This window comes from Nymphaea colorata, chromosome 12, assembly GCF_008831285.2.
Source record: "Nymphaea colorata isolate Beijing-Zhang1983 chromosome 12, ASM883128v2, whole genome shotgun sequence".
NCBI classification, from domain to species: Eukaryota; Viridiplantae; Streptophyta; class Magnoliopsida; order Nymphaeales; family Nymphaeaceae; genus Nymphaea; species Nymphaea colorata.
Window position 1 is genome coordinate 8,665,851 of NC_045149.1, and position 19,956 is coordinate 8,685,806.

Genomic DNA, 19,956 nt, shown 5'->3' on the forward strand with positions numbered 1-19,956 from the left:
TTTAGAGTTATTTGACATATGTATAAAGTAATGTTTTTATTAATAGATATTTTTCATTAGAAACAATAAGACAAATCGTTGTGGTGCTGATTGCGTAAACAAATATTATCTGTATGCAATAGACAAATCGAGCTTACGCCAACTAAGTAGGTGTGTATTGTTTCGCTTTAGTCTATTAACCCTACCAAAAAAATTAAAAGATTGTAGTTCATTAAAACAACAGGAGACCAAAACAGATTTTTTGATGCAATTCGGTTTGACTGATTTCCAAGACTGAGAAAAAATGATTCGATTCAAAAACCAATTTTCAGATAATTTCAGAGGTAAAGTCTTTGATGGAAATGATTAAAAACTTGATTTGGGAGAAAACAGACAGTTTTTTTTTGAAAAGGGTATGACCTTGTCAGAAATTTGACGATGGAAAACAACGAGGAAAGAAAAAAATTTCAGGCGGAGAGCAGTGTGGGGCGGTGGGAGGCGCGAATTTAGTGGGCATCAGTGAAATAACGCGAAGAAGACTCGAACGCGCCACGACATCTTCTCTCTCCCTCTCTCTTACCCTGCAAGAAAAGGCCCTGGTGAAAAGGAAGCAAAGGGGACTGAAAGAGAGAGATGCCGACGAAGAGGAAGTCATCAAAAATAAGCACTCCAGAATCTGGGCAGTGCAAGAACGAAGAGAAAGGGAAGGAGAAGATGGTGGAGGACGAAGGTGGAGGGGCAATAGGAGGAGAGGAGAACGAACCCGAGGAAGAGGGTTGTGCTGACGCCGAGGAGGAAGAGGAGGAGGAGGAGCAGCAGGTGCAAGAGCAGGAAGGCGAGATTCAGCTGCAGCTACCCAAACTCGACGAGGGTTTCTACGAGATCGAAGACGTCAGGAAGAAGCGGACGAGGAAGGTATTCAATGGCGCGGGTTGGCTTCCCTTTTTTTCTGGTCAAGTCTTTCTTCTTTTGATTTTGAGCTTCTGCTTGTTGTCTTCGCAGGGTCAGGTTCAGTATCTCATAAAATGGTACTTCTTCTTCTTTTACTTTCCTCCTCCTGCAAGTTTGGTTTTGTTCCTTCTTCTGCAAAACTGCAACTAATTCGGGCCTCTCTCCTTCAACGTTTTTCTCAAGGCGGGGATGGCCGGAGACAGCGAATACGTGGGAGCCGGAGGAGAACCTCCAGAGTTGCCGAGATATCCTCGAAGCTTATGAAGAGAGGTTTGCTTTACTCTGGATGTGTGATCTGTATATGTTTTTGGTGGTTTAGTTATGGGGCAATTGTTGATTCTGGGGGTGGCACTTCGCTAGATCTTCTAAATCGGTCCGGAAGCGCAGAAGGAAAACTCACTATTCAATCAAGAAGAAAAGAACTGCGCCTTTCATTTTTCAATCCCATGCCGGCAGGAAGAAGGCAAAAGATGAAAGATCAGTTGAAGGTAGCTTCGGCATTCTGCAAACTGAAGCTAATGGTTAGTTGGTATTGGCTGCTTATGTAACTCTTGGTCCTTCTTGTGATGTAGAGCCAGAGGAGGAGGAGGAAGATGAGGAGGAGGAGGAGGAGGCACGCTCGGATGTTACGGCGAAAGAGGAGGAATGTGAGGATCCGGTGTCTACTTCGAGGAGAACTGATTCCGTCGATCCTCTTCGTGGGGTCGATGCTGACGGCTGTACTGTTAAGAAGGACGGCGAGAAGCCAGAGACCGGTGGGGAGCAAGTTGCTGGCGGCAGTAGAAACGATAAGCAAGAAGGCAATATTGATGGAATTTCAATCCAGTTCCAAAGCACTGAAAGCTCTCCCCATCTAATTAACAGGGACGATGGTTGTGTTAATGGGACCAGTTCGCATGTTGCGCAAAACAGTCGGTTCACTGGTGCTAAAAGGAGAAAATCGGGCAATGTTAGGAGGTTCAAACAAGATAGCTCTAATGCTGAAAGGAAAGAAGCCGCGTCTGGCCATGGGGCTGAACTTTGCGTTGATAGATATAGCGTTCCACCTGCTGAAATCATGGAAGATGAGCAAACCAATAGTGTTAAGGACAGAGATCGTACTAGTTCGATCGTAAAAATTATAAAGGCCGTAAGTTACACCACTTCCACGATCCATAACGTTCAGGAAGTTGCTGTATCGTTTAGGGCATTGAGGTACGTGTGTGGTTAGTTTCTTTGCTTTTCTGTTTTACCATGGCATGCTTTATAGTAATGCTCTATTGAATGATATAGTTTGATTCATATGCTTCAAATGAACTGATAAATTTTTTCCCTTTTATGGGTCGATTCATTGTGGGTGCACGAACAATTTTGTCACAAGATGTTTATGTTGTGATATGTGCTGCAATGTCTTCCCTTAGCTTTATTGGATTGCAATAACTAAATTCTTTATTAATTCAACAAAAGTGAGAAGCAGGATGTGGTTTGGGAAGGGGTGATTCTCCATCCACATGGTTCTTCTTATATTGCATCATGCACAAGATTTCGGGACAAGAACTCAAATACGAAAATATGGTCATTAAATGTTCATGGACACAAATATGATTGTATACCGAACTCAAATGGTTAACCACTTCTCCGCTTTATAGTTTTTGAAGATTTTCATTCCCATTTGTGATGAGCTACATATGTTTGGATGAGGGCAACTATTATCGTTAAGCTTTAGCAACATTTTGAGTCTTTTAGGTAACTTGGAAGTACGTTTGCATTAGCCTTTGCATAAGAGTTTTAGAAAAACGGGCCCTTTGTTTATTCTTGCATATGCTGTCGGAATGTAGCAAGTTGTCTGCTAGCCTCCACTTTCATGGTAAGTTGGGGCTCATCCCATTTATGAAGACAATAGTAAAAGCCTACTCTTTCTTGAGAGAATGTTGTCTTTGTAGTTTGTCACACCCTATATGTGGGGAAGGACTAGAGAATGATCTTATATTGAGGTTTCTCGAAAGATCTTGAAGAATTTCTGTCCTTGAGTGTCATACTATCAAAATGTATTCTGATTAATAGCCTTTTTAGTTGCACACAGGGACTTTCTATGAGGTGGGTTGAGATTCAACATGCTGGGTGCATCAATTTATTTTGGTTGCATTGTTACAATAGGTTCAGAGCTAGATTCTGCACTCAGATCGTGGGCTTAACATGTGAGGGCATTCCTTGATGGGGTGGGTTATAACTTATAGTATGTGGGCAAAAAACTTAAGAGTGGTCCTAAATTGAAGATTTTGAAAGATCTTGAGGAGTTTATATACTTGTATGTCTTGCTACAGAATGTCATGATTCGTAACTTTTCGGGTGTGGACACTTGACAGTAGCTGGCTGATGGACAGGAGATCTGCCATATCAGTTGCTTGAGTTAGTTTTAACTTTTAGGCTGGGTTGTTACGGCCTTGGATGAGAGAGTTATTTAATCATCCGTGATTGTAAATCACACATGAATAAGCTTAGTTGAATTTTCTCTCTATTTGGAAATAGTGAAAACTGCTACTACAAATAGAGGAAAAGCAATCCTCATGTAATATGCCAGATGATGAGATGTTACTCAAAAGAAAGACAACCCAAGCAATATTTAAGAAACTTGCTTCCTGCAAGATTCTTGTTTCCATGTGATGGCTGGGAGAAACTTCCTCTTTTTGTACATTAGTTGGAAAATGGTTCCTTTCCATGCCATCCTCGTAGTTTTATGTTGTGAAAAACTGTAAAGTTCCAACAGAAACAAGTTTGAGATGGAATAGCTATGGAGAATAAGCTGCTTGTACTGAAAAAAAAAGAAAGACATTGTTGTTCATTTTTTTGGTCCCCTCATAGAAATTTCATTACCAAATGATTATGAACATATGAACAAAAAGGAGCAATTAACACTTGTTGAAGTTCACAACAAATGCTTTGTTTGTATGAACTTGGGATAAGAGATATACAGTACAAAGCCGGTCTAGATTTCTAGTGGTGAAAAGATTCCACTTTTCATATTTTATTCTAAATTTCAAACTGGGGAGATTTGTACATGAATGTTTTGCAAAACCTACTTATCTCCAAGACATGGTTGAGGAATGATATTAGAGTGAACGGCAACTGCATTACTAGATAAAGTTTTCTTAGCCAAGTGATGGACCTAATGCTGGCACTTATGCATGCCTCGATGGATGACAATGGTGAAGTTGATGAGTGGAATATGTGCAGATAGAGAGATAGGGAGAGAATGTGTGCACAGTGTAAGATATCTGGAATACCATGCTGGAATCAATCCAAACATAGAAGAAAGAAGGATTAATGAAGAAAAGGGATGAAGGCTGCGACAGTCACAAAATCTTAGGGATGCTTCTTAGTCAAGGGAAATTCTGTCTCTAACAATAGTACATAACGCACCACTTTTGGACCTGGGTCCAAGTCATGCCTGAACTCAGATTTCATCCCTAATACATCTTAATTCTTAACAACCCACTCAATCTTTACATGGTTTTGAAAACCAAAACTTTCTCTTTGAAAACCAAAACAAACAACTTTATATGCCCGAAATCATGCACAGGTAACTTTCTTTTTGAAAACCAAAACTTCTGCCTTGTTAAGCCGCTAGTGAAAAAATTAGCAATTTGGTTATCCATATGCAGGTAATGATAATCTTCTTGTCTTCATTTTTTCTGTTTGATAATAATTGAGAAATATTGCTGTGAGGGGCTTTTTTGGAATTTGAGAAAGTTAGAAGGAATTTTTAATATTTTATTATTTTCTTGTGGACCAATATGTAATCTTTGTTGTCTTCGTAATCTCTATACTAAGAGATTAGGGCCGATTGAATCTTGGGTTTTCTCTTCCTCAAAACTGTTTAGGACATGGTATCAGTGCCTCCTATGCCTGGGAGAATCTGATGCCACATAGATTTGGGGAAGCTTTCAATCTCCCTCTCCTTCTTCTTCATATTCCATCTATCTTCTATTCTCTCTTCGTTTGAATTTGATTGTCCCTTAGGTAGCGTTTGATTGTTCCCCTTATTTGGAAGGGAAACTTCACTAGGGGAAAGTTCCCTTGGTAAAGGGTGGGAGAGGAGAAATTTCACCTCATCCTAAAATGAGGTGTGTTTGATGAACTAGAAAAAGTTCATCTGGAGAAATTTATTGGTGTTTAACGGCTAAGTGAGGGAAGGGGAGAAAAACAGTTGTAAATAACTAACTATTATATGTTTTCATTTTTTAGTTTTAGTTTTTGTTTCAATCATCACCTAAATTTTGTTTTAATTTCTGTTTCAACCATATAAGATGCTGTAGCCGGCATTTGATTTTTGTTTCATTCTAAAGCCATTCTAAAACCAACGTTCAATCAAATGGCTACACTCTCTATTGCGTTCTGCCCACCAAACCAGAAGAACTCTATGACAAGAACATGGCAGAATACATTATAAACAATACGTGGCAAAAAAATTGGATGTAGAAGAAGCAGCAGGAAAAGAAGAGAATGAAATAGTTGTGCTTTTGCGTGGTTTACTCCACTATCACATTCTAATGGTCGACTTAGATTCTTATGATTTTGTTAGGGCCAACAGCCTGAAACTTAATTGAAAATCAACAAAAGCAAATGCAATTGGATCCATGTTGGACCACGCACCAACCTTTACAAGGACCATTAATCAACCACCTGAATCTGTAGTCCGCTTAGTTACCATTATAAGGAATATGACAGCTAGAGATTGCTTAATTAAGAACTGAAATTGAGCTGGAACAAGAGCAGGACAAAATAATAACAATTCACTGCACTCGATTACACAATGGCACTTTGATAACTAGCAAAGGTAATTACTGCTTTACTACTGAACCAAGTTAAGAAGAGTGTGAATCAGAATTAAGCAATGAATACTTAATTTTGCAATGCACTATTACAGCTAATATCCAATGCTAAATATGCTTGGACATAGTCAAAATTTTGCCAATATGCATATAGAAACTGATTGGATTGATAAAGGAACCCAAAAACTAGAACTACTTTACTTATTTGATATAAAATGCAGACTATATGCAGTCAAGTTACATAACTTATTTAGGAGCCTATGCAAGTTTCAGCGAGAGATATATCTGTTAATTAGAGTATATTAATCTAATGCTTGTTTTAGTTAAATAGTAACCTAAATATTGGCCTTTTGAATTAAGGAAGTCAAGAACATTGCTTATGTCTGCAAAAATTGATGTTAGCTCAGGTGACCAAACAGTTCAGTCTGCTAGATAGATTGGGAAGCATAAAATATGACCAATGAAAATTAGAAAGAGATCAACAATATTGTCTGGCTTAAGCTTGTGACTGAGAAAGAAGAGAGGAGAGAAGCGAAGAAAAAGGGAAAAAAGAGTCATTGAAAGAGAGGGAGAAATAAAAGGGAAAGAAGAAAGAGACATGCATGTCTTTGTTTGGGCAAGAATGGTGTGTCCTAGGCATGTCGACATGTGTCACAATGTAGGTGTCAAATACAGCCCAACACCAATATTTCATGTTTTTTGAAATGTCCATGCTGCACGTGGCCTAGCTGAGATGGCTAAGGCATTGTTGATCTGTTTGTAATAGTACTTTGATCAGTTGCTAATGCCGAAACCCAGAGATGACTAAGGCTGCTCCCTTCAGCCCAATGCATGGGCTCGGTTTGCTACAACTGTCCCATACGTATTACACTTTGTCACTTTACTTGCCAGTATCCTGTTTATATGATCTGTATAACTCAAAGCTATTGGAAGAGTTGCTTTGCTGACTATCCAAGGCTCCCATCAGTGTTCGCCCATGTGTGTGTCAATGGTTGAGTGCTTAGACTTGGGCCCTTCAGACGACACTTTCCACAGCTACTCCGCTATGGGTCAAGTATTTGCAATTAGTTGCTTGAGTTAGTCTTATTGGTGGGGTTGAATGTTTTTTATTGTTTATTTTTGCACAGTAGACGAGTTATTGACTGAGTTACATGTGAGACTGTTGTCAATAATGTTCATCTGTTATCTAATTTTATAGTGATTGACTGAGACACTGTTGTTAGTAGTGTTCCTCAGATGTCTGATTTAATTTATGTGTGTATATGGCAATTTTTTTTGGATGAACTAAATGAATGTCTTTTCATAGTACTTTAAACTTTCCCTTGGCTATCTTGCTTAGTTCATTTGACAATCATGTGCTTTTGTTATTTCCCATTGTCAATTTTGTAAATCTTTGTTGACAGATCTGATGGAAAAGAAGTATTAGTGGATAATGAATTTCTTAAGGCTCACAATCCCTTGCTGGTAAGTTATTGATCTCTTGTATGATTATGGCTGACTCTTTTGCACATTACTAGCATATAAATGTTTTTATATTGTTTTTTTGGGCAGTTGATTAGCTTCTATGAGCAGCATCTTCGTTATAGTCCTGTACAAATGCTAAATGTATGAACAAAATGTTGCTAAGTTGCGCCACCCCTGTTGGTAAGCTCTTTTAGTTTTATGCGCTATAGGCTAAATGAATTCAATTTCTAGTTGTAGACCTCCTTTCTAGTGTTTTATGTAGTTAATTGAACCATCATGAGCATTCCTTTAGTGCTGGTTTTGTTGCAGGCATACTGGGGAATGGTCCACGGAGATGAAGAATATCTTCTGGATGTATAGAAATAGGAACGGGCGGTGCCAAATATATGTAAAACTTATAGAAAACAAAACCATGGATTAAACTTTTTTGATAGTCAATCTGAGGGAGAACCAATGTGAATGTGATTGAATTGATAAACCACCGAGTTATGATAGTGTAACTTTTATTTGCCGTTATCTGCTTTGGCCCCATGTTGGATAGAACTTGTAGAATGGGCTTCCTCCTACTTGACGATGTCATAATCATAGATGTTTCTCAGCATTCTGTTTTTGTTAATTTGGGTATTATTTCAATTGAAAATGACAAGCAAAAAAGGGAAAAAAGGAAAAATTTATGGTCTTTGTGACATCTTTCTTATTGTTCCATTTTGATGCGCTCTTCAGGTTTATGTTTATTCATCCTTTTCTCTTAGTCTGTGTTTTTCATCTGTCTTTTCTAGATGATGCTTTTAGTCTAGTAAATTAGTCAGTATTTTTCATCCGAGTTTTTTCTGGATGATGCTTTTAGTCTACTTTTACTAATATTAATTTACCTGTTCTTTCATATGTTTGGGTTGGCAAGTATTTTGCAGAAGAAATATATTGAGATGAAAAATACTTATGACTAAAATCATACATATATGAAATATGGCTAGCATTGAGGGAAAGCACTCTCTAGCAACAGTTCATCTCAGTAATTTTTGAAAATTAACTGTATGGGTGTGATGTTAATAACCACAAAAATATTATTGACTGTGAAACCATGTTTGTAGTGCATTTGTTTTAATTAAGGATCTAGAAATCGACAGCCTGAACTTTTCTGCTTATGGAATCTTGTGTATATAGGGGAAAGGATGATTTAGAAGCCGGCTTTTGAGATTTGAAGGAGATCTAGGTATGGAGCATGGTGTCCTCCACAGCAATATACGTTTGGGTCTGTGTATGTGAAGAAAATAATAAGATAAATTAGTAAGGCATATGCCTTCTCTTTCGTTGTCAATAGTAAAACATCCTTTCCTCCCACTGAAGAACGTAGGAAAGGTTTGGTAATAACTAAAATGAGCTGCAGTGAACAGGTATGACAGCAAGGGAGAACTCAGGTCTGAAGATGTTGGCAGATGATTGAATTAGGATTCTATGCCTTTCATTGTTGGATCAGGAAGAGAATGGTAATCAAGCAGGTAGAGGAACTGTGCTTGTTAGGAACCTTTTATGTTGTATTGGTAGTGGAGATTGGAGAACAGTTTTCATGTGTCAAGAAAGACATTGGGAAGGAAACGTTGTAACATGTGAAAGGAGGTGGGTTGGCCAAATATTTAAAACTAGATAGGGTCATGTATGCAGTGCTAATGGGCATTAACCCGGATTCTGAAATATGGGGACATGGATTCCCAGTTAATGGTGCTTCAAACACCTCCAGTGTTGTCCTACATGAAGCTAAGTTGGATAGCTAGAAACATCGGAGTAGACAATGTAGGTCTATGGCAAACACTGTTTGTAAACGTAAGCCTTCTCTCTTTTTCCTTTTGGGGATTAGAAAATCACCAGACCAGCCTGGTTAAAGGCAAGCAACGAGTATGAAATTTTCCATTACTATTTGCCACCTTCAAACACTGCCAGGTCCACTATGTCTTTATGTAAAATTCAAAGACCGTAAATTTGGAGGCTTTAGTTTGACTACTGAATTCTTCAATATAACAGTTTATTTCAATGTTGACAAGCTGATTGTCTCAGGTATATTGAACCACAGGTTAATCAACAGAGTATAGAGCATTGGGCTCATTTATGTGATTGTATTTAAATTTTATGTACTTGGCTTCTTCAGGTGATTTCTGGTTAGATGTTTGAACAGGTGTGCATGCTCTTGTATTTTTTGCAATAGATGATTTCATTGTCATGATTGTCCAGTGTACCTTTTCTGAGACTATGAATGTGGGTATCCTGGAGTAGTGATAAAAGACATCTTTAAGAGCCAGTAGAATTTATAGATCTTTGGCAAATTCAGCTTTATAACCAGCTTTCTCGTACCACTTTTTGTATTTGATGACAACATTTTTTTTTTATAATATTGCACATTTCAGAAGAACGGTTCCTTAGATTCTTTAGTTCTGGCTTTGTGAACCCGAGTGTGACCACATTGTTGAGTTTATCAGGAGCTTGCCTCTGAAAGGGATGCAGATCTTCAGACTGGTCCCGAAGTTGCACCTTCTTGGTGTAACCCTAAGGGTAAAGAGGATTAACGAGACATCGTTGGCTGCAAAGTTTGAGATAGACGTTCCATTTTGATGCAAGCCTCCAGAATTCAGAAAACAGGATGGGTTGGGCTTCTGGTATCTAGAGCTCTGAATTGAAATGGCTGCTCAAAGGCTACGTTGGTGACTCCTTATGTACATTGAAGGTGATGGTTAGGTTTTAGGTTGCAGATGCAGGGAGCCATGGCTGAAGAATCTAAGTGACTTCCCTTCCGAGCTTGTTACGTAAAAATTCAATGATGATGATGACATTCGTGGTATTGTAGAACCTTGAGATTTCTTGACTATAATAATTTTTTGAGCTTTTATTGATATGGAATAATGGAGGTTAAGTATTCTATTTAAGCTACTAGAGCCTGTGGCCTGAACAAATGCTCTGTTTTTTCTGAAAGCATCACTGGATGAGATGTAAGAAATGTTAAAGTTTTTACTTTTGGGGTGGAGATCAGCTTGTTAAGTGCATAATTGTTGCATTTATTGTGCTTTGTCCCTAACAGCCTTTTTTGTTGGAGGGAGAGGGAGGGAAAGGAATGGAAAGAAAGGCATTTCCTGTGTTTGGATGACTAATTAATATGAAGGGAAAGGAAAAGAGAGTTAATAACTGTGTTTGGATGCAAGGAAAAGGCAAGGAAAAGGAGGGGAATGAAATAAGTTTTTAATGTAATTTCAATCCCTTCTAAAGTGGAGAGATTGGAAGGGAAAGGAATTGATGATCATTTTCTTTCCTTTCTTCTCCTTTCCCTCTCCATTCTCTCTTTCTTTTTTCCTTCCATTCCTTTCCATCTCTTTCCCTTCCATTCCTTTCCATCTCTTTCCCTTTATCCAAACATAGGGTAGGATTCAATGTTCCCATAGGTTGAGCAAATTTGGACTTATAATTTTCGCAGTATGATTTGCAGAAAAATCATGAGTTATGGTTAACCGCAGGATGGAGATCTAGTACCAAAAGAAGGTGAATCAATGGCCTTTCAGGAAAGCAGGAACACCAAGGTGTATTTTGCTCATGCCTGAGGAATAAGAAGCATGTACTGTTCAAGTGCAAAGGCATGTGATTGTGAAGATTAGTGATGCTTGAGTAGTGTTCTCGTTTTTCTTTTTGGTCCATAATGGAGTGGTCTGACAAAATTCCGTTTTGCTTCATATTTTTTTTGTGTCAATTTTTTGGCAACCTAATTAAGTGTTTTGGAGTAATGGGGGGGGATCAATTAGGGGTCGTTTGAGATAAATGGAACACTTTGTGAGTGTTTTAAGTATTTATTTTAAAATTAAGGTAAATTTATGGATACTTAGTTCTAGTGTTTCATGAATTTAAGGTATGAATTGGTATATTCATGAAACAACCACAAGTCAAACGACTCATTAAGGGACAATTGATAGACTCATTAAGGGACAATTGATAGCAAGAACACTTGCTGAATTTCCAATGGATCTGCTCAAATCTCTAAATATTAGAGCAGATAGATTCATGGAACACTAATTTGGATTCTTTGGACACTCTCTGAGTGTCTTTGCATTCAAACGATACTTTGAGAGATATCCTTCATCCTTGGCCTGCTTGGCATTGTGATGGAGAAGCTTATTTTGAGATTGAATTTGTGTGGACTACAGGCTAAGATTCACTATTTTCCTTCAGCTGAACTTAGTTGAAGTCGGTTCCTATGCAGGCCGTGCAATATTTCGTTAGAGATTGGGAATCCCATTGTAATTTTCATAGAACTGCAGATTTTGAGAAGCATATAGGGAATTCCATCTATAATTTTCAGATTTCCATAAGCCTCTTTGGTGGCTTGAAAAAATATTTATTTTTATTACCCACTAACCATATGAATACAAGTATGTTTCTGTGGGTGTGTGTAATGTGCTAATGGAAGTTAACCAGTGCCTGGTAGGAGGCACCAGGCTGCCAGCCCAAGGGTATGACATCTTTTGCAACAACAGTCTTGCCAGAACTGAGCGATGTCAAGCGGATGGAAAAGGGAGCTTGAAGAGGGGATCCTGCATTGAGCTTCCAATCGGCTCCCCAAGATTGTTGCATAGGCAGCCATTGATCTGTTCCAGAAAGACTTGGTGATGCCTGTGCAAGATCAACGCTCCCAAGATCGCCATCGCCGTCTTCGAACTCGATCACGGCGGCGAAGTAGTATGCGTTCGAGCCCAGATCCACTTTGAATGTCAGGTTGGTGCCGGGATACCCACAAGCAACTCTGCAAAAACCAAAAGTCTAATGAAGCAACCTGCTATAGCAGTGAATCAAATCGGTCTCTCATTTATTCGATTCAAATGGACTCATTTAAGTCATTTCTTACATCATTGACTATATTTGAAGAATATATTTCAGATTTTCCTGCTTGCGTTTCACAATTTTTTTTTTCTAATTCTAGGAAATTAACATGACCTGAAAAGGGACATGATTTTGAGCCAAGAGAAGGGGAAAAGGAAAGAGAAAAAAAATTGAGAAGAATCAGCTAGGCTGCCTACTCAATGAATTAGTCCTTTCAGCAATATATTCAGCTGAATTAGTTGTGAATAGTTAAAATTATTTATTATACTAATTGTTTGGAAAATGAAAAATATATAAAATAATTAAAGATAAGAACATTAAAGATATTGAAAAATAATAAAAAAATGAACGTGGTCGACAAGCAGCATCTACTTATCGATGAATGAAGCCGTTTCATGAAACACTAGGTTCTCACGAAACACTATATTCTAGTATTATTGGTACCAAACGACCCCTACTAGGCTCTTACCTCCTATACTGTATCTGCATGCGCCCGACGTTGCGAAGAGCACCGGCCTGGTCGGGCAGAGCCATTGCGCCAAAAGCAGTGCCGCTCAAGTCGAAGTGGGCAGACTCATCCAAGCAGGGTCCACCGGGGCACTCGTCTGTGATCACCACCGTGACAGGCTGGCCGGAGCATGCCGTGTTCTCATTTTCCGAGCACTTGACCTGCTCAATATACGCAATCAATATCACATGCATCTCTCTTCATTGCTCAATAAGAAGGTCAGACCATGTGCAATATTCACAATTCAGTGCAAAAAGGAAAAAAAATATTCTAGTTAAATTTTTTAAAATAAAAATAAAGCTGTATATATATATATATATATATACACCTTTTGGCGAAGATCAAGCTTATTTGTTTAATAAAGGCCATCGCATAATGCTCATGTCGAGCACGTCCTGCGAACACAGCCATCTCCCTGTGGCCGTACCGTCTGTGGAATGAGATGACTAGCGAAAGCTAACGTGTTCGGTCCCAACATGCCTTGGCAGGGGCAGGTTTTGACCCGTCGCGCCGGACCAAATTGAGGGTATTTCGGTCTTTCAATATCTTAATGTTCCAACATGTCCTCATAACTCATAAGAGGGTATCTCTTTAACAAAGTTTTGTCATTTTGAGACCCCAAACTTATATTCTGCTGTGCAGTGTCTGGCCCCTGTCAGCCCGGAAAAGGCTGCCTGAATGTTCGGCCTAAATACATGTTCGGACCCCTTCATGCCATCCACCAGAACACAGAGACTCGGCTCAATCCTCCATGCTAAAAGACTAACATGCCCCTAGCCCGGAGAAAGAAAACCAAAAGGTAGGACAAAATTGGAAAAGTAAAAAACTTTTTTTTTTTTTTTTTTTTTGTAAAAGATGAAAATACCCTTACCCTGTAGAGACACATTGTGTAGCCTAAGAATAAAATATTGGGTGTTCAGAGCAGATATGTGAAATTTCTAAATGTATAAAATGATTACGTGAAAAGATTCAAGAGCCAAAATTACAACTATTTCTGGCGTGCATATCCAAGGTGATGAATTTTGTCAATTCTTTTCTTAATAATTTTATCAATTTCTAAACCTTTAAGCCGCCTACTTGATCAAAAGTACTTGGAAATATGAATAAACTCGTATCTTGCATCTAATAAAGTGCATTTCTTTTGTTTAAATGTCTAGTTTAGACATTGTTAGCCTGGAAGGATGCATGTGTTCAAACATTATTTATGAAAATCTAAGAGGGCACATTTTGAATACTTTTGTTTTGGGTGAGCAGAAGGCTAGAGCAATTCACCACTCTAAGAAGACCCAAATGCCCTTTCATTCTCTTTGTCCTGGGATTTTAGGGAGTGTGTAGGACCTTCAACTTGAGTATCAAGATTCCATCTTTAATTGTCCAAGAGGATTAGCACCCACTATAATCAAACAGGTGATGTGTTTTTTACATGATGCATGCGTTTCTTACAGGCCTGCCTGCCCAACCAGCTTTGCTTCTTGAGGCACATATTTTGCATACTTCACAAACAATGTGTGGATTATTATAAAAGAAAAAAAAAACTCATTGATACTATAAAGAGCTATTCCAGCTATCAACCAGAGCTATGTCTGTTAGGTTAGGAATGGGACTTGAGTCTCCCTATATATATATATATATATATATATGAGAGAGAGAGAAAGAGAGAGAGAGACCTGATAGCAAGCGCCACATCCTTTGCCAGAACTGAAAAGAGAAGGTCCTCCAGCGGCTATCAAAGAAGAGAATGGTGGTTCTTCTACTGCACTTCCATACCCACAAGCTCCCCCTGCCCAACAGAATGCATTATAAACACGTACGTTGTAGCATGTCGCAAACACACTTGGACATGCTCTTATCTCATCAATTTTCTTACTACTAGTTAATTGCATGCATAAGCTAGCTCCCTCCCTCGAATATCAATAAAGAAGAAGAAGAAGAAGAGACAGATTTCCAAAGGTAGTTTACAATGAAATATTATTAACCCATTCATACCAACTTTCACGACTGTAGCAAACCGTCAACTCCAAAGAAATGCAAGCACTATTTCTATTCCTCCTCCTAGTTTGCTACTCTTAGCATTGTCATGGAAGTACATAACATGAAGTAATCAGCATAATTACCATCACTTCCGGCACCATCAGGGCTTCCATACCATGTCGCTCCGGCCGGCGACCAACCGGCATCGTCGGCCACCGTAGGTGATCTTTTGTGCTTAGAAGCAAAGGCCAAATGGGAGAGATAAGAGATGAACACGAGGAAGATGAGGAGAGAAGAGAAGATGTTGGTGGCTGCCATGACTGATATCAACAATGATTGGTGGCGGGTAGATCACCACTGCCACTGCAGAGGGGAAGGGGGAGGGAGATAGGGTAATTTGTACGCATATGATAAGAAGGAAGGTCACGTTGGTATATATAGACAAAACTGAGACACTACCCACTGCAACTCCCGTGAACCAATATGAGGAACCTTTTCTTCTTCGTCTTCCTCTTCTTCTTCTTCGTATGGGTTTTAATGGAAACACAGCTTACTAGGGAGGTTAAATTTCCTTTGATGGTTAAACAGTTTTATGGCTGAGTGATGGGTAACCGGCCGCTGGTTTCCATTCATGGTGATGTCAGTCGATAACTTCTTAGATGGTTATATTTAAACACAAATGTATATAATCTTACGTTCCCAATTACATTCCTCACTAATCTTTAGTTTACTATCTCATTTTTTCACCTAGTCAATAAGTGTGGTTCTTTGATTTTGAAACAGAATTTAACTGAGAAAGAGAGAGAAAAGGGGTTTGAATAAGTTTTTCAGCTATTAAAACCTTTTCTTTTAGAACATTTGAATCTTGAAAAGCTTTCTCTGAAGGTGGCATTTCACCGTGAACAAATATTCGTGGATAGGAATCTGACTGAACTTTTGTTTTTTAAAAAAGAGGTTTTTGGAAAGTGAATACCTCATTCAAGAATTGTTTAGTTCTAATCTAATGTTCGTCCTAGTAGTTATCGATGGAAAGAATACTAAATCTGCTATTTCTTGGAATTTTCTCCTTTGATTCAAAATTGCGGTATCTTCCTTTGTTTTAGTCAACTAAACAGATCCTAGAATCCTGTTGGAGAGAGAGCGAGAGAGATTGGTGTATACATATGATCTTTAAGAGTGATTTGCTAAGAAACATGTATTAAGTTAGCCATTTTTACTTCAATAATCCTTTTTAATGACAAAAAATAAATGGCTCTTATAGCATTAAAATTATGATAGTAGAAAAATCAAATTATTTTACAACATAACTTGAACTAAAACATTATTTATATTAAATTAGTGTTTATGAACATGATAGAATATTCACATTTCGCTTAAAATAACTTTTAACAGTTTTGTTTTTGTATCTTACACAAGTGGTCTCGTATTTGACTTTATCTCTCCATAGTCAACCAAATCATTGTGAAGACCGTCCAATCTATTGTCATATCTAATCATCACCTTTTTCTTCATGTTTTTTTTTTCTAAACTATCTTGAGATAAACAAGATAAGATCGCTAGAGTCCTCGTTCAATATATATATATATATATATATATATATATATATATATTATAATTTGAAAATAGTCAAAGTCACCCAAGACAAAAAGGCTAGATCGTCAGCTGATTTTTCAGTACCATGTGTAAGGATTGAACCATTTTTCAACTGTATATTTAAATAGTTTAAATAATTTTCCATTTTTTTAAATAATTTCCTTTATTTGCAACCAACATTTCACCTGAACGACAGATTGGAGCATCCTCGCTGATTTGATTCTTGAACTGATCTTTATAGAATTTGGCTTAATGAAAGGGTGTCTTGAAGGCACACTCCTGTGCGATTTAAACACCAGTTAACCACATCGTAATCGTTGGATTAAGAAGTGAGTTCTTTATAAATGTAAGTGGTTTTAAAAGAACTAGCTAAAGAGACATGAATTTCATGACTGCAAATCTATTGAGTGACAATGAAAATCCCTTTTCTCAATGCATAATATGTAATGAAGACAGTGTTGATATTTACATATATTGAAATCCTATCTATGTATAAATTAAGGGAAGATTTCTAGACTTGTTTCTCGAATTTGTTAAGGATTTCATTTAATGTTTATGCAATTGGGTTTACATGCACACGTATATATATATATACCATACACTTAAGATAGGGATAAAACAAAACCCATTAATTTTTTGCACAAAAAAAATCCAAACATCTTAATATATTTATAAAAACTATTTTGATATAAAACATGCTTTGATTCAAGTTGTTTTCATGAAAAATATGGATTTTTTATTATAAAAATGTTGACGCTTTGTGGGCCATTTATTTTTTCTTATTACAAAAAGCACTAGTAAGGTTTAGCAAATGATCAACTTAATATATGTTTTGCATCAACATATTCTTAAGATCATATTAATAAGGTATGATTGTCAAAAAAAAAAAAAAGAAGTATCAAAATTAAAGAGTCTGGTTTTTATTCCTAACCTAAGCGTCTATACCAATTTCTCATAAAAGTCACCCAGATTAAGACAATCCATCATCCATTATGATGGATGGATAAGAGAAAAACAGGTAGAAAAAGGTGTTGAAAGAGAAATGAAAAGAAAAAATGTGAACTAATACTATATGATGAAATTGTTCCATCATCTCTTTTTAAAGGTTTTCTCTCAACTGCGATCTGAAAAAGATGGAGGTGACAATTCCTCATATGGCTAGCATCTAGGTTCATCAATCATCTACCTATCAGTTACTATATATATATATATATGTGTGTGTGTGTGTGTGTGTGTGTGTGCGTGTGTGTTTTTTGTTATTTCAAGTTAAGTTTTCCATATGGTAAAACTTGGAAGTTCCTTTAGGGGGCTTTAATACTGAAAGTCGATCTTGCAAAATGGATAATAAAGGTGTTGGGCTTTAAGAAAGAGCTTTGAAACTTAATTTTAAGAGAAAAAGGCAGATTTTTGTTTAAATAAAACAAATCAAAGTTTCCGTTCACATGAGGTTAACCATAATGTATTGGTTTATGCATCTTCATTTAGTTCTCCTAACGCACTTGTTCAAATCAGGTTTTAAACAGTAATCGAGACACCTTATTAAATGCTGAGACTTTTTAGCCACACTTATTGCTGTTTCTAATCAAATTCTGATTACCCAAGTTAAAAAAATTTACAGGAAATTTATTTTAGAGTCAGTACACAAGCTACTTAAAACTAAGGTACATTTCGTCTTTGTCTGAAGGAAACTCTCCATTTAAACAATGTAATGAGCAACCTTCCTCCTAAAATTATCAAATGAAAACTATTTTCGTTGGAATTTCTTTGTTGAGCAGCATGAACCCAATTCAGCAATCCTATTGCTCCATATATATAACTTCAGGTATTTGGGCAAAGAAATTCAAAGAGCATTTAAATTAAAAAGTGGCTTTAAGGGTAAGGTTGGACATCCAGCTCAAGGCTCAGCAACATCCGGCTCGGGCTGGCCGAAAGCCTTTGCCGGTCACCCATTTAGTTATTGGGCAGGACCTGACTGTCAACTTTATGTCCGTCGGGTAACTGGCTTGATGTCAACATTTGAAATTCTTAATATTTTATATTTTAATATCTCAAGAACCCTTAGCGACGTGCTAAGAGTTTCTAAGGGTGCCATAGCACATATGAATAGTTTCTAGGGGTTTCATCGGCAACACATAAAGAGTTTGTAAGAGAGTCATCGGCGATGCACCAAGAGAACTGACTGCTAGTGCCATATGTTGAAGATATATATATATAGGGCCAAGTCGGGCCCCTAAGTACCCAACTCGAGCTATCTTAGCCCAGCAATTTTTTTTAATCGGGTCGACTCAGGTGTCAAATAACTAGCCCAAACCCGTCCATTCACAGGCTGCATACCCAACTACCCATGAAATGCCATGCTTGTTGCCCACTCTTATTTAAGGGATATATTGCAGTTGGTTGGAATTAGTTTGATTCTCATAGGTGCTATGTCTCTGTCGTCTCCTGCTGCTACCAGTGTTAATACCGTTGTAGCCCATGGCCTAGGTGGCAGGTGAAATGGAGAGCCTTTGAGCCTCTTTCAAAGAATTAACAGTTGAAGTTTTTCTTTATTTCTTTCCAATAATATGGCAAAATTCCAGTCATTAAATTAATTTTTATTTGCTATTATAAATAGTGTCAAAACATGCATGTAGCTCATAAAAAAGAACCTTGCCTGGTTTTGGATGTATGCATGTATGTGTGTGTATGCGCACATGAGCCTAGAGATATATAGCATATGTTCCTACATAGAATTAGGTAGACTGATAAAGTTAGTTGAACATATTCAGAAAAGAATTACAAGCGGCCGTTGGTGTAAACCTAAATTGTGCAAAAGGCTAAAAGGCTATTAATGTCAAATACCAAAAGTTTTTTTGCTATAAGTGAGAGATTGAAGCGTAGACACATGAGAGAGACCAATAACCAAATTTCCCTTTGCATCCTTTTCACATTTATCTTGCAACTCTTTCACAACTCAAAAAAGTATTGAAAAAAAAATAGCAACATTAACAGTTTCATCTTAACTAGCACATTCTATTTTTGCTGAAGTTGATTTTGCTTCAAAGGTTGTCTTGACCAGGTAAATATTTTTTTGCATTCGACGCCATTTCCAGCATGATCGAGAGCATTAGAGAGTTGGGGACCTTGATCAGGACCACCAATTATTCATAGAGAGGGGCTATATATATATATATATATATATATATATATATATATATATATATATATATATATATATATATATATATTATATATATATATATATATATATATATATATATATATATATATATATATATATATATATATATATATATATATATATATATATATATATATATATATATATATATATATATATATATATATCATGTCATTTTTATCTGTACTGTTATTCGTAGGCAAATATTCTCCCTACCGGTTAGCATTGTGAAAGAAGCAGTTACATTTTTGTGTTTAAAGCGTATTAGTTTCGTCTTATTTCACTGGATTCATGAAAATACAACTATACTTAAAATCATTATATATATATATATATATATATATATATATATATATATATATATATATAAAGAGAGAGAGAGAGAGAGAGGAAAGAACCCCTTGGGTTCCCTTGGATGGGCAAAAGGATGGATCATCAAAGATATTGAGAGGAAAGAAAGAAAGATACGCACATTGATTCCGATGTAATGTCGAACCTTGTGACTAACATGATGCACATTCTATATGTTGAACCAAATGCAAAATATATGAAAAATTCAAACATCCAATTCACATTGAGAGACTCAAAGGTAAACAAAAGCTGAATGGAGAGAGAGAAGGCGTTGTATCAGAAAAGTTTAATGGCTA

The 19,956-nt window shown here is 37.1% G+C and overlaps 2 protein-coding genes across 7 annotated transcripts; one reads left to right on the forward strand and one right to left on the reverse strand.

Moving 5' to 3' along the window:
- Window positions 1–485: 485 nt before the first annotated feature.
- Window positions 486–10,124, forward strand: LOC116265802 (chromo domain-containing protein LHP1-like). 6 transcript variants are annotated; one of them, XM_031646746.2, is made up of 8 exons: window positions 488–894; window positions 982–1,007; window positions 1,114–1,200; window positions 1,291–1,418; window positions 1,503–2,124; window positions 7,145–7,205; window positions 7,293–7,385; window positions 7,498–7,884. In XM_031646746.2, exons 1-7 carry the CDS (start codon window positions 613–615, stop codon window positions 7,350–7,352), a joined length of 1,266 nt encoding a protein of 421 aa, XP_031502606.1. In that variant the 5' UTR covers window positions 488–612; the 3' UTR covers window positions 7,353–7,385; window positions 7,498–7,884. The 6 variants fall into 6 exon arrangements, with proteins under 6 accessions (XP_031502602.1, XP_031502607.1, XP_031502606.1 ...); XM_031646744.2 differs by lacking the exon at window positions 7,498–7,884 and adding an exon at window positions 9,605–10,124 and having other exon boundaries at window positions 489–894; XM_031646745.2 differs by lacking the exon at window positions 7,498–7,884 and adding an exon at window positions 9,677–10,124 and having other exon boundaries at window positions 489–894.
- A 1,444-nt stretch (window positions 10,125–11,568) lies between these two features.
- On the reverse strand, window positions 11,569–14,927 carry LOC116266042 (expansin-B18-like). The gene is made up of 4 exons (XM_031647111.2): window positions 14,679–14,927; window positions 14,232–14,344; window positions 12,526–12,725; window positions 11,569–11,979 (listed from the first exon to the last, which is right to left on the reverse strand). The coding sequence occupies exons 1-4, from the start codon at window positions 14,851–14,853 to the stop codon at window positions 11,637–11,639; spliced, it is 831 nt and encodes a 276-aa protein (XP_031502971.1). The 5' UTR covers window positions 14,854–14,927; the 3' UTR covers window positions 11,569–11,636.
- Window positions 14,928–19,956: the final 5,029 nt, after the last annotated feature.